General features: G+C 68.1%; 1 protein-coding gene across 1 annotated transcript; it reads left to right on the top strand.

The window, feature by feature from the left end:
• Positions 1–1,138: 1,138 nt before the first annotated feature.
• Positions 1,139–13,354, top strand: LOC148590047 (ATP-dependent chromatin remodeler CHD3-like). Its single transcript, XM_088539540.1, is given in 13 exon segments — positions 1,139–1,284; positions 1,826–1,988; positions 3,007–3,119; positions 4,166–4,298; positions 4,440–4,541; positions 4,799–4,918; positions 5,013–5,121; positions 6,996–7,128; positions 8,872–9,067; positions 10,993–11,156; positions 12,623–12,665; positions 12,668–12,752; positions 13,255–13,354. Coding segments are annotated over 13 exon segments (1,587 nt in total). The 5' UTR covers positions 1,139–1,158.
• The last annotated feature ends 1,064 nt before the right edge of the window (positions 13,355–14,418 follow it).

Raw genomic sequence — 14,418 nt, 5'->3', positions numbered from 1 at the left:
CCGCGGGCGCCGGTTGTTCCTGGGGGCCGGACGAGGCCGCGACCCCCCTCAGCCCGGCGCAGAGCCACCCCCGCGGTGACGTCACCAGTGACGTCACCACCCCCGCGGGGGGCGGGGCCCGGCACCCCCACCCCGGGGGACGTCGGAGCGGTGACGTCACCCGGCCGGGCCCTGCACAGCCCCACGCGCGGGCGGGCGCCGCGATGACACGGGCAGGCTGATGGCGGCGGGGACACTGGGGACATTGGGGACACCAGGGACACTGGGGGTATTGGGGACACTGGGGACATTGCAGACATTGGGGACACTGGGGACACCAGGGATACTGGGGTCATTGGGGACACTGGGGACATTGGGGACATTGGGAACACAGGGGACACTGGGAACACCACAAATACTGGGGACATTGGGGATGTTGCAGACATTGGGGACATTGGGGACACCAGGGACATTGGGGACATTGGGGACACCGGGATATGGGGACCCTGGTGCAATGGTACCTTGGTGTGGCGGTACCTTGGCGTGGTGATCTCGTGGTGTGGTGGTACCTTGGTGCGGCTGTTGGAGACACGTTGGTGCTTGGTGGTGCATTGGGGTGACAGGCGGCGGTGCTGGGAGATGCAGGCTGAGGTGGTGACATGGGTGATGGGGGTGACACAGGTGTTGTGGGGTGACATGGGTGCTGCAGGTGACAGGGGGTGATGGGGTGACACAGGTGATGGGTGACATGTGCTGCAGGTGACACGGGTGACGTGGGGGGTGACACAGGTGATGGGTGACACGGGTGCTGCGGGTGACACGGGTGATGGTGCTGTGGGTGACATGGAATGACATGGGGTGACAGGTGATGGGTGACATGGGTGCTGCAGGTGACACGAGTGACACAGGTGATGAGGGTGCTGTGGGTGGTGCAGGTGACATAGGGTGACACAGGTGATGGGTGACATGGGTCCTGCGGGTGACGCAGGGTGACACGAGATGACACAAGTGATGGGTAACAAGGGTGCTGCAGGTGACACAGGTTGACACAGGCGATGGGTGACGTGCATGCTGCGGGTGACGTGGGGTGACACGAGTGACACAGGTGATGGGTGACACCGGGTGACGCCGGGTGACGCCGGGTGACGCCGGCCCCGCAGGGCCTACGTGTCGCTCTTCATGCGGCACCTGTGCGAGCCGGGCGCCGACGGTTCCGAGACCTTCGCGGACGGGGTCCCCCGCGAGGGCCTCTCGCGGCAGCAGGTGCTGACCCGCATCGGCGTCATGTCCCTGGTCAAGAAGAAGGTACCGCCGGACGCCGGGGCCCCTTTTGGGAGATTCCCGTCCCGGACGCCTGGGCCCCTTTTGGGGGGTTCCTGTCCCAGATACCTGGGCCCCTTTGGGAGGGCGGTTCCCGTCCCGGACACCTGGGCCCCTTTTGGGGGGTCCCTGTCCCGGACACTTGGGCCCCTTTGTGAGGGGGTTCCTGTCCCGGATGCCTGGGCCCCTTTTGGGGAGGTGGTTCCCATCCTGGATGCCTGGCCCTTTGGGGGGTTCCCGTCCCGGATGCCTGGGCCCCTTTGCGGGGCGGGTTCCCGTCCTGGACGCCTGGGCCCCTTTTGAGGGGTTCCCATTCCTGTCCCGGACACCTGGGCCCCATTGGGGGGGCGGTTCCCATCCCGGACACCTGGGCCCCTTTGCGGGGCGGGTTCCCGTCCCGGACGCCTGGGCCCCCTTGGGGGAGTTCCTGTCCCGGATGCCTGGGCCCCTTTGCGGGGTGGTTCCCGTCCCGGACGCCTGGGCCCCATTGGGGGTGGTTCCCGTCCCGGACGCCTGGGCCCCGCAGGTGCAGGAGTTCGAACACATCAACGGGCGCTGGAGCCTCCCGGAGGCGGCGGCCGAGGCCGGCGCCGACTCCAAGCGCTCGTCCCGGGCGTCGTCCCCCGCCAAGACGTCGAGCACCACCCCGGAGCCCAGCTGCACCACGACGCCCTGCACCTCCAAGCCAGGTGCGGGGACCTGGGGACAGCGGGGACATCGGGGACGTTGGGGGCATTGGGGACATTGGGGACATTGGGGACATCGGGGACGTTGGGGACAGCGGGGACGTTGGGGACGTCGGAGACATCGGGGACATTGAGGATGCTGGGGACGTTGGGGGCGTTGGGGACATTGAGGCTGCTGGGGACATCGGGGACGTTGGGGACATTGGGGACATTGGGGACATCGGGGACATTGGGGATGCTGGGGACATTGGGGACATTGGGGACATTGAGGCTGCTGGGGACATCGGGGACGTTGGGGACATGGGGGACATTGGGGACATTGGGGATGCTGGGGACGTTGGGGCGTTGGGGACATTGAGGCTGCTGGGGACATTGGGGACGTTGGGGACATTAGGGACGTTGGGGACATCGGGGACATTGGGGATGTCAGGGACATCGGGGACGTTGGGGACATTGGGGACATCGGGGACACGTTGGGGACATCAGGGACGTTGGGGACATTGGGGATGTTGGGGACATTGGGGCGTTGGGGACATTGGGGACATTGGCGACATCGGGGACGTCAGGGACATTGGGGACGTCGGGGACATTGGGGACATTGGGGACGTTGGGGACATTGGGGACTGGGAACGTCGGGGACATTGGGGACGTTGGCAACATTGGGGACATCGGGGACGTTGGGGATGCTGGGGACATTGGGGACGTTGAGGACATCAGGGAGATTGGGGATGCTGGGGACATTGGGGACATTGGGGATGTTGGGGACATTGAGGCTGCTGGGAACATTGGGGACCTTAGGCACATTGGGGACATCAGGGGACATCGGGGACAGCAGGGACATTGGGGATGTTGGGGACATTGAGGTCATCGGGGACATAGGGGACAACAGGGACATCGGGGACGCAGGGGACATTGGGGACACCGGGAACACTGGGGACATGGGGACACAGGGGGCGGGGGGACATGGGGACGTGGGTGAAGGGCGGCCCGTCCCCACGTGCCACCGTCCCCGTGTCCCCAGCCACCCCAGCGCCCAGCGAGCGGGGGGACAGCGCGGGGCCCCCCCCGGACAGGGACGACGGTGACACCAGGGACGAGAGGGAGCCCAAGGGCCCCGAGAAGATGGAGACCGAGGTGGGACGTCCCCAGCCCTGTCCCCAGCCCTGTCCCCAGCCCTGTCCCTCTCTGTCCCCTCTGGTCCTCGTCTTTGTCCCTTCCTTGTTCCCCTTGTCCTGCACTTGTCCATTCTGTCCATCCCTGTCCCCGTGTGTCCCCTCTCTATCCTCCTTGTCCTTTCTGTGTCCCCTCTGCCATGGTCATCTTTGTCCCCTCCTTGTCCCCACTCTCTCCTTGTCCCCACCGTGTCCCCAGGGTGGGGATTGAGAGGCAGCGACGGTGCCAGGTGTCCCTATCCCCAGGGTTGTCCCCATGTCCCCGTCCCCAGCGCTGTCACGGTGTACAGGGGTCCCTGTGCCCCAGGTGTCCCTGTCCCCAGAAGTGTCCCCATGTCCAGGTGTCCCTGTGTCTTGGTGTCCCTGTCCCCAGTGGTGTCCCCATATCCCTGTCCCCAGCACTGTCCCTGTGTCCCTGTCCCCAGCAGTATCCCCATGTCCCTGTCCCCAGCGGTGTCACCGTGTCCAGGTCTCCCTATCCCCAGCGGTGTCATTGTGTCCAAGTGTCCCTCTCCCCCAGGTGTCCCCATGTCCAGGTGTCCCTGTGTCCCCATGTCCCTGTCCCCAGTGCTGTCCTTGTCCCCAGCGCTGTCCCCATGTTCTGGTGTCCCTGTCCCCAGCACTGTCCCCGTGTCCCTGTCCTCAGCGCTGTCTCTGTCCCCAGCACTGTCCTCAGCACTGTCCCCATCCCCAGCGCTGTCCCTGTGTCCTGGTGTCTCTGTCCCCAGCGGTGGCCTCGTGTCCCCATGTCCCTGTCCCCAGCACTGTCCCCGTCCCCAGCACTGTCCCCATGTTCTGGTGTCCCCGTCCCCAGCGGTGGCCCCGTGTCCTGGTGTCCCTGTCCCCAGCGGTGTCCCCGTGTCCCCATGTCCCTGTCCCCAGCGCTGTCCCTGTGTCCTGGTGTCCCTGTCCCCAGCGCTGTCCCCGTGTCCCTGTCCCCAGCGATGTCCCCATGTCCCTGTCCCCAGCGCTGTCCCCGTCCCCAGCGCTGTCCCCGTGTCCCCGCAGGCGGCGGTGGCCGAGGCTCCCGTGTCCCCCGGTGACGGCAGCGAGGCCGAGGGCCGCCGGGCCGAGGAGGAGGAGGGTGAGCGGGAGCCCGAGGCCGAAGGCCCCCTGGGCCGCGACGAGCGGGAGCGCCCAGGTGAGGGCAGGGGCCCCGGCGTCCGGGACACCCCCCGATGGGGACCCAGGGACACCCCCCACCAGAGGGGCCCCGGCGTCCGGGACACCCCCCACCCCATCCCCTGTGGGCCCCGGCGTCCGAGTGTCCCCGTCCCCGCAGGTGCCGAGGCCGAGAAGCCGCCCGGGGGGGACAGGGGGGACGAGAAGCCCCCGGAGCCGGAGGAGCCCAAGGAGCGACCGGACGCCCCGGACGCAAAGCGAGGTAGCCGGGAAGGGGGCGGGGCTTGCGTGAGGGGGGTGGGGCTGCCCTGGGGGTGTGGCACAACGTGGCGGGGGGCGGGGCTTAATCGCTGCCCTTTCCCTGCAAGGCTCTCTGCATAATTGCGCACTGTTCACTCTGAAACCTACTGATGGCTGCCAGCGGTTAACACCTCCCTGCAAGCCGGGGAGGCTGGGGGAGGTTGGGGGTGGATCCCAAGGTTCTGTTGATCCCCCCACATTGTCACCCCGTCCCCACAGAGGACCCCAAGGCCGAGAAGGAGGCCAAGGGCAGCAGCGTCAAGGAGGAGGCCCGGGCGGGCGCCGGGCGGCCCGAGAAGCCGCGGTTCATGTTCAACATCGCCGACGGCGGCTTCACGGGTGAGCGCGCGGGGCCCGGGCGCCCTTGGGGCCGGCCCCGCCGTGGGGACGTCCCCGCCGTGGGGACGGCCCCGCGGTGACGCTGTCCCCGCAGAGCTGCACACGCTGTGGCAGAACGAGGAGCGGGCGGCCGTGTCCTCGGGGAAGCTCAACGAGATCTGGCACCGGCGCCACGACTACTGGCTCCTGGCCGGCATCGTCCTGTATCCTCGCGCGGCGCCCATGGGTGCTGCAGGTCCCCGGGGGCCTCTGGGGTCCCTTGGGTGCCCCCTGGGTCCCTCTGACACCCTGAGGTCCCCTGGGTGCTCCCTGGGTCCCTTGGGTGCCCCCTGGGTCCCTCTGACACCCTGAGGTCCCCTGGGTGCCGCCTGGGTCCCTCTGAGTCCCTCAGCTGCCACCTGGGTCCCTCAGGTGCCCCTGGGTCCCTCTGACGCCCTGAGGTCCCCTGGGTGCTCCCTGGGTCCCTCTGACACCCTGAGGTCCCTGTGACACCCTGAGGTCCCTCTGGGGTCTCTTGGGTCTCTCTGACACCCTGAGGTCCCCTGGGTGCCACCTGGGTCCCTCTGAGTCCCTCAGCTGCCACCTGGGTCCCTCAGGTGCCCCTGGGTCCCTCTGACGCCCTGAGGTCCCCTGGGTGCTCCCTGGGTCCCTTTGACACCCTGAGATCTCCTGGGTTCCCCCTGGGTCACTGTGGACACCCTGAGGTCCCCTGGGTGCCACCTGGGTCCCTCGGGTGCCCCCTGGGTCCCTCTGACACCCTGAGGTCCCCTGGGTGCCACCTGGGTCCCTCTGAGTCCCTCAGCTGCCACCTGGGTCCCTTGGGTGCCCCCTGGGTCCCTCTGACACCCTGAGGTCCCCTAGGTGCCCCTGGGTCCCTCTGACACTTTGAGGTCCCCTGGGTGCCACCTGGATCCCTCGGGTGCCCCCTGGGTCCCTCTGACACCCTGAGGTCCCTGTGACACCCTGAGGTCCCTCTGGGGTCTCTTGGGTCCCTCTGACACCCTGAGGTCCCCTGGGTGCCCCCTAGGTCTCTCTGACACTTTGAGATCCCTGTGACACCCTGAGGTCCCTCTGGGGGTCTCTTGGGTCCCTCTGACACCCTGAGGTCCCCTGGGTGCCACCTGGGTCCCTCTGAGGACCCTTGGGTGCCCCCTGGGTCCCTTGGGACCTCCATGGGTCCCCTCTGATCTCCCCAGCACCCCATGGCACCCATGGGTCCCACAGGTCCCTTACGGCACCTTTGGGTCTTCCTGTCACCCTGTGACTCCCTGCGGCCACTTAGGGTCCCTCTGGGGTCCCCGGGCACCCATGGGTCCTGCCAGGGCCACCCTGGGGACATGGCAAGGCCAGGAACCCCATGGGGACACCCTGTCACAGGGGGTGTGTGACAGTGTCAGGGCCACCCTGGGGACGTGACATCCCCGAGGCCACCCCCTGGGGACACCCATCAGGGACGGGGGTGTCAGGGCCACCCTGGGGCGGTGGCAGCACCGAGGCCACCCCCTGGGGACACCCATCAGGGACGGGGGTGTCAGGGCCACCCTGGGGCGGTGGCAGCACCGAGGCCACCTCCTGGGGACACCCACCGGGGACGGGGGTGTCAGGGCCACCCTGGGGAGGTGACAGCACCGAGGCCACCCCCTGGGGACACCCACCAGGGACGGGGGGGTGTCAGGGCCACCCTGGGGAGGTGACAGCACCGAGGCCACCTCCTGGGGACACCCATCAGGGACGGGGGTGTCAGGGCCCCCCTGGGGCGGTGGCAGCACCGAGGCCACCTCCTGGGGACACCCACCGGGGACGGGGGTGTCAGGGCCACCCTGGGGAGGTGACAGCACCGAGGCCACCCCCCGGGGACACCCATCAGGGACGGGGGTGTCAGGGCCACCCTGGGGAGGTGACAGGGCCACCCTGGGGAGGTGACAGCACCGAGGCCACCCCCTGGGGACACCCACCAGGGACGAGGGTGTCAGGGCCACCCTGGGGAGGTGACAGGGCCACCCTGGGGCGGTGGCAGCAGCCGGGGGGCCCCCCGGGCGGTGCCGGTGACGGTGACGGTGACGTCCTGAGCGCGCAGGCACGGCTACGCCCGCTGGCAGGACATCCAGAACGACGGGCAGTTCGGCCTCGTCAACGAGCCCTTCAAGACGGAGGCCACCAAGGGCAACTTCCTGGAGATGAAGAACAAGTTCCTGGCCCGGCGCTTCAAGGTGAGCGCGGGGACTGTCCCTGCGTGAGGAGTGTCCCTGTGCGAGGACTGTCCCTGCGTGAGGAATGTCCCTGCGCGAGGGCCACCCGTGCACAAGGACTGTCCTTGCACAAGGGTCACTCTTGCACAAGGACTTGCCATGAGGGTCACTCTTGCATGAGGCAAAAGTGGGGACACTTGTCCCCCTGTCCCCAACACGTGTCGCCCCCATCCCCTCGTCCCCAACACACGTCCCCCCATCCCCTTTGTCCCCCCTGTCCCCAACGCACCCCCCCGCTGTCCCCCATCCCCTCGTCCCCAACATGGTCCCCCCGTCCCCTTATGCCACATGCGTGTCCCCCCCATCCCCTCTCTCCCCCCGTCCCCAATACGTCCCCACTGTCCCCCTGTCCCCATTGTCCCCTGTCCCCATTGTCCCCTGTCCCGAACACGTTCCCCCCACATCCCCATTGCCCCCCATCCCCAACGCGTCCCCGCTGTCCCCATTGTCCCCCCATCCCCACCTTGTCCCCATGGTCCCCACTGGTCCCCCTGTCCCCATTGTCCCTGTCCCCAATCCCCATTGCCCCCCATCCCCAACGCGGGGTCCTGCTGTCCCCATTGCCCCCCATCCCCAATACGTCCCCCTGTCCCCATTGCCCCCCGTCCCCAACATGTCCCCGCTGTCCCCATTGTCCCCCCATCCCCACCTTGTCCCCATGGTCCCCACTGGTCCCCCTGTCCCCATTGTCCCTGTCCCCAATCCCCATTGCCCCCCATCCCCAACGCGGGGTCCTGCTGTCCCCATTGCCCCCCATCCCCAATACGTCCCCCTGTCCCCATTGCCCCCCGTCCCCAACATGTCCCCGCTGTCCCCATTGTCCCCCCATCCCCACCTTGTCCCCATGGTCCCCACGGTCCCCCTGTCCCCATTGTCCCTGTCCCCAATCCCCATTGCCCCCCATCCCCAACACGTCGCCCCGCTGTCCCCATTGTCCCCCCATCCCCACCTTGTCCCCTTGTCCCCATTGCCCCCCCCCGTCCCCACTTTGTCCCTTTGTCTCCATGGTCCCCACCGGTCCCCCTGTCCCCATTGTCGCTGTCCCCAATCCCCATTGCCCCCCATCCCCACCTTGTCCCCTTGTCCCCACGGTCCCCCTGTCCCCATTGTCCCTGTCCCCAATCCCCATTGCCCCCCGTCCCCATACGTCCCCCTGTCCCCATTGTCCTCCCATCCCCACCTTGTCCCCGCTGTCCCCATTGTACCCCCATCCCCAACGCGTCCCCCTGTCCCCATTGTCCTCCCCGTCCCCACCTTGTCCCCATGGTCCCCACCGGTCCCCCTGTCCCCATTGTCCCTGTCCCCAATCCCCATTGCCCCCCATCCCCAACGCGGGGTCCCACTGTCCCCATTGTCCCCCCATCCCCACCTTGTCCCCATTGTCCCCACTGTCCCCCTGTCCCCATTGTCCCTGTCCCCAACGCCTTCCCCCCCCCCAATCCCCATTGCCCCCCATTCCCAATGCGTGGCCCCACTGTTCCCATTGTCCCTTGTCCCCAACGCATCCCCGCTGTCCCCATTGTCCCCCCATCCCCACCTTGTCCCCTTGTCCCCATTGTCCCCCCATCCCCACCTTGTCCCCCTGTCCCCATTGCCCCCCCATCCCCACCTTGTCCCCATTATCCCCCCATGCCCACCTTGTCCCCCTGTCCCCATTGTCCCCCCATTGTCCCCATTGTCCCCACGGTCCCCGTGTCCCCGCAGCTGCTGGAGCAGGCGCTGGTCATCGAGGAGCAGCTCCGCCGCGCCGCCTACCTGAACATGACGCAGGACCCGGGTCACCCGGCCATGGCCCTCAACAGCCGCTTCGCCGAGGTCGAGTGCCTGGCCGAGAGCCACCAACACCTGTCCAAGGAGTCGCTGGCGGGGAACAAGCCGGCCAACGCCGTCCTGCACAAGGGTGAGCGGAGCGGGACCGGCTGCCACCGCCGGCTGTTGCGTGGGGGTGTCATTGCGCCATCCCCGGGACATGGTGGGGGGACCTGGTGTCACCACCAGGTGTTGGGTGGGGGTGTCATTGCACCGTCCCCGGGACGCAGCGGGGTGACCTGGTGGCTCCCACGGGCTGTTGTCACCGCCGGCTGTTGGGTGGGGGTGTCATTGTGCCGTTCCCGGGACGTGGCGGGGGGACCTGGTGGCTCCTCCCGGCTGTTGTCGCTACCAGCTGTTGGATGGGGTTGACCTTGCACCATCCCCGGGATGTGGTGGGGGGACCTGTTGTCACCGCCGGCTGTTGGTTGGGGGTTGTCCTTGTGCCATCCCCCGGACGCGGTAGGGGGACCTGGTGTCACCGCCGGCTGTTGCGTGGGGGTGTCACTGCACCGTCCCCAGGACACAGCGGGGGGACCTGGTGTCACCGCCGGCTGTTGGTTGGGGGTTGTCCTTGTGCCATCCCCGGGACGCAGTAGGGGGACCTGGTGTCCCCACCCCTGGCTGTTGTCACCACTAGGTGTTGGCTGGGGGGGGTGTCCTTGCGCCGTCCCCAGGATGCAGCAGGGGGACCTGGTGACTCCCACCGGCTGTTGTCACCACTGGGTGTTGGATGGGGGTGTCCTTGTGCTGTCCCCGTTTGCACAGGGGGATATAGGGTGACCTGGTGTCCCCACCGGCTGTTGGACGGGGATGTCCTTGTGCCGTCCCCGGGACGCAATGGGGTGACCTGGTGGCTCCCACCGGCTGTTGTCACCGCTGGGTGTTGGATGGGGGGTGTCTTTGCGCCGTCCCCATGTGTACAAGGGGATATGGGGTGACCTGATGTGTCCCCCCGACCCCCCCCCCCGCTGCTGTTGTCACCACTGGGGGTGTTTGTGGCAGGCGGTGGCAGGGGGTGTGACAGGTGGCAGGAGGGTGACAGGTGGCAGAGTGTGTGTGTGATGGTGGTGGGTGATGGTGCAGGGGAGCGGCAGGTGATAGTGTGGGGGGGTGACAGGCGGCGGATGTGTTGGTGACAGGCAGGGGGTGTCAGTGACACATGAGAGGGTGTTGGTGACAGGTGGGGGGTGTTGGTGACAGACAGGGGTATTGGTAACGGGGTGTGTGTGACAGGTGGGGGATGTGACAGGTGGCGGCGGTGTTGGTGACAGGTGGGTGTGCCAGTGACAGGCGAGGGTGTTGGTAATGGGGTGTTGGTGACAAGTGGGGGTGTTGGTAACAGGTGGGGGGTGTTGGTGACGGGGTGTGGGTGACAGGCGTGTCGGTGACAGGTGGGGGTGTTGGTGACAGGCGGGGAATTTGGTGACAGATGGGGGTGTCAGTGTGAGTGACAGGCGGGGTGTTGGTGACAGGCAGGGGTGTCTGTGACGGGGTGTTGGTGACAGGTGGGGGTATTGGTGACAGGCGGGGCTGTTGGTGACGGGTTGTTGGTCACAGGCGGGGTGTCAGTGACAGGTGGGGTTGTCGGTGACAGGTGGGGATGTCAGTGTCAGGCGGGGTGTCATGACAGGGTGTTGGTGTCGGTGATGGGATGTCAGTGACAGGTGGGGTGTTGGTGACAAGTGGGGGTGTCAGTGTCAGTGACGGGGTGTCGGTGACAGGCGGGGGTGTTGGTGACAGGTGGGGGTGTCGGTGTCAGTGATGGGGTGTTGGTGACAGGCGGGGGTGTTGGTGTCGGTGACAGGCGGGGTGTCGGTGACAGGTGGGGGTGTTGGTGTCAGTGACGGGGTGTCGGTGACAGGCGGTGTGTCAGTGACGGGGTGTCGGTGACAGGCAGGGTGTTGGTGACAGGCGGGGGTGTTGGTGTCAGTGACGGGGTGTTGGTGACAGGCGGGGTGTCGGTGCCGGGTGTCGCTGACAGGCGGGCGCGGCGCGGCCCCCCCTCTCGCCCAGTGCTCAACCAGCTCGAGGAGCTGCTCAGCGACATGAAGGCCGACGTGACGCGGCTGCCGGCCACGCTGTCCCGCATCCCGCCCATCGCCGCCCGCCTGCAGATGTCCGAGCGCAGCATCCTCAGCCGCCTGGCCAGCAAGGGCGCCGAGAGCCACCCGCCGCCCGTGAGCGCGGGGGGACAGCGCGGGGGACAGGGTGGGGGACACTGCGGGGACACTGCGGGGACACCACAGGGACGGCCAGGGGACACCAGGAACATTGCGGGAACACTGCGGGGACACCACAGGGACGGCCAGGGGACACACGGGAACATTGCGGGGACACTGTGGGGACACCACAGGGATGGCCAGGGGACACCAGGGGGACACGGCGAGGGGACACTGCAGGGAATGTGCAGGGACCCCGCGGGGACACTGCAGGAAATGCACGGGGACACCGTGGGGACAGCCAGGGGACACTGCGGGGACACGGCGAGGACATTGTGGGGACACCACAGGGACGGCCAGGGGACACACGGGAACATTGCGGGGACATTGCAGAGATGCACGGGGACACTGTGGGGACAGCCGGGGGACACTGCGAGGGGACACCGCGGGGAATGTGCGGGGACACTGCGGGGACAGCCAAGGCACACTGTGGGGACATTGTGGGGACACTGCAGGGGTACACTGTGGGGACACCACGGGGACACGGCAGGGAATGTGCAGGGACACTGCAGGGAACACCGTGGGGACACCGCAGGGAATGCGCAGGGACATGGTGGGGACACTGGGGGGGGACACAGTGGAGGGACACCACGGGGACAGCCAGGGGACACCGCGGGAATGGCCAGGTGACACTGCGGGGAATGCGCAGGGACACGGCGGGGACATTGCGGGGACACTGTGGGGAGTGTGCAGGGACACTGCGGGGACATTGTGGGGACACCGCAGGGAATGCGCAGGGACACTGCAGGGACACCGTGGGGACACCGCAGGGAATGCGCAGGGACACGGCGGGGACATTGCGGGGAATGCACGGGGACACGGCGGGGACAGCCAGGGGACACCGCAGGGACACATGGGGACATTGCGGAGATGCACGGGGACACCGTGGGGACAGCCAGGAGACACTGTGGGGACGCACAGGGACATTGCAGAGACACTGCGGGGACACCACGGGGACATCGCGGAGATGCATGGGGACACCGTGGGCACAGCTAGGGCACACTGTGGGGTTGCATGGGGACACTGCAGGGACAGCCATGGAACATTGTGGGGACACCACGGGGACAGCCAGGTGACACTGTGGGTACAGATGGGATACCATGGGGACAATGAGGGGACACCGCAGGGATGCACGGGGACACTGCAGGGACACTGCGTGGGGACATCGTGGGGACATTGCGGGGATGCACAGGGACACCCCAGGGAGCCACTGGCTTGGGGACACGGGTCCATCCTGGAGGGTGGCAGGCTGGGGGGGCACTGCCATGGCCGTCCTGGGGACACCCGGGCCTGGGGACACCCATGGGGGGCACTTGGTGCCTTGGGGACATCCCCCATTTGCCCCCTGGGGACACCCCCCCTGTCACCCCGTGTCACCCCGTGGCGGTGGCAGCCGGGGTGACCCCGTCCCCTCGTGTCCCCAGAGCTTCCCCCCGGGGCCCTACGCGACCCCCCCCAGCTACGGGGCAGCTTCGGGACCCCCCCGGCCGGGGCCCTCCCCCCCGGCGGGGCCAATTACAGCCAGATGCCGCCCGGCTCCTTCCTCAGCGGTGGGTGCCCGGGGGGGGGGGGACACGGGGTGGGGGGTGCCCGGACGCCTGGGCCCCTTTGTTGGGGGGGGGGGACACAAGGGGGTGCCCGGACACCTGGGCCCCTTTAGGGGAGGGGGAACATGGGGGGGGGCTGCTTGGACGCCTGGGCCCCTTTTTTTGGGGGGGGGGGATATGGGGGGGAGGGGGGTGCCCGGATGCCTGGGCCCATTTGTGGGGGGGACATGGGGGGGGGGGGGGCATGGGGGTGCCCGGACGCCCTGGGCCCCTTGGGGAGGGAGGGAACATGGAGGGGCCCTGCGGGGGGGGGCGGCGGGGGGGGTGTGTCAGTGGGGGGGGCACCCGGACGCCTGGGCCCTTTGGGGGGAGGGGGGGGGGTCAGAAAGGATCCTGTCCCCTGGGTCCCCATGGGGGGGGGCGGGTGGCATCGCTGGGGGGGGAGGGGAACACGGGAGCGGTTGCCCGGACGCCTGGGCCCCTCACGGCCACGTCCCCCCCCCCCGCAGCCGCCCGCCAACGGCCCCCCCCGTGCTGGTGAAGAGGGAGCGCGAGGCCGAAGGCTGCAAGGAGCCGCGGGGGGGGGAGGTGATCTGCATCGACGACTGAGGGGGGGGCGGCCCCCCCGTGACCCCCCCCCCCCTTCTGACCCCATGTGCGGGGGGGAGGAGGGGGCCGGGCCGGCGGGGCCTTGCCCAAAATGGCCTTGATTAGCCCCAAAATCCGCCCCCATTTGGGGGGAGGGAGGGGCAAAATGGCTCTGATCGACCCCCCCCCCCAAAAAAAAAGCGTTTTTAGCCCCCCCCCCCCGCCCAAATCTGCTGGGGGGGGGGAGGTGGGAGGGAGGCCGGGCCACCCCCCCCAAAATGCCTCTTTTTTGCCCCAAATGTGCCAGTTTCTTTGGGGGGGGGGGGGGGGAAAGGGGGGGCCAGGCCCGCCCCTCAACCCCTAAATGCCCCTTTTTACCCCCAAATCTGCCGGTGGAGGGCAGGGGGGGTCAGTCCTTCCCTCCCAAATCACCCGGTTTTGTCCCCAAAATCCCAACCGGCAGCTTTGGGGGGTTTGGGGGGGGAACAGGACCAGCCCCTCCCCACCCCTAAACCCACCTTTTTTCACCCCAAAATTCTGCCAGTTCCGGTAGGGTTTTTTTTTGGGAGGGGCAGGGGGGGCACCGCTCATCGCTCCCTCCCACCTCCAGCCCCAAAAAGCCTCTTTTCTTCCCCAAAATAAAGAGACTCCGCGGGTGGGGGGAGGGGGGCGGCGCCCTGGGGGAGGGCGGCCCCGGTGGGGCGGGGCTCGGCCCCCCCCCCTCCCCTGGAGCCCCCGGGGGCGGGAGGGGCCCCGGCGTCCGGGCGGACCCCCCCCCCCGCCCCTCCCCCCCCCACACTCCGGCGCGTCGCGAAACCGTCGCAAAATAAACCGTTCTGGCGCCACCCCCGTGTCCCCTTGTCACCTCCCCCAGGAGCGGGGACACCCGTGGGGACACTTGTGGTGACACCTCCCCCCCCTCCCCTGGTGGTGGCTGTTGATTTAAGGGGGAGGCGGGGGGGGTCGGGGGCCATTTCGAGCTTTTTTGGGTCCCCAGAGTGTCGCTTTGCAGCGAATTTGGACCCTTGGGGACAGGACACGTTGGGGACACGTTACTATGGGGGGGGGGGTGCGGGAAGGACAGG

Source organism: Tinamus guttatus, unplaced genomic scaffold (assembly GCF_059628265.1).
Source record: "Tinamus guttatus ecotype Peru unplaced genomic scaffold, ASM5962826v1 Tinamus_guttatus_pri_ptg001810l, whole genome shotgun sequence".
In the NCBI taxonomy this organism is placed as follows: Eukaryota; Metazoa; Chordata; class Aves; order Tinamiformes; family Tinamidae; genus Tinamus; species Tinamus guttatus.
This window is presented reverse-complemented; position numbering and strand designations above follow the sequence as displayed.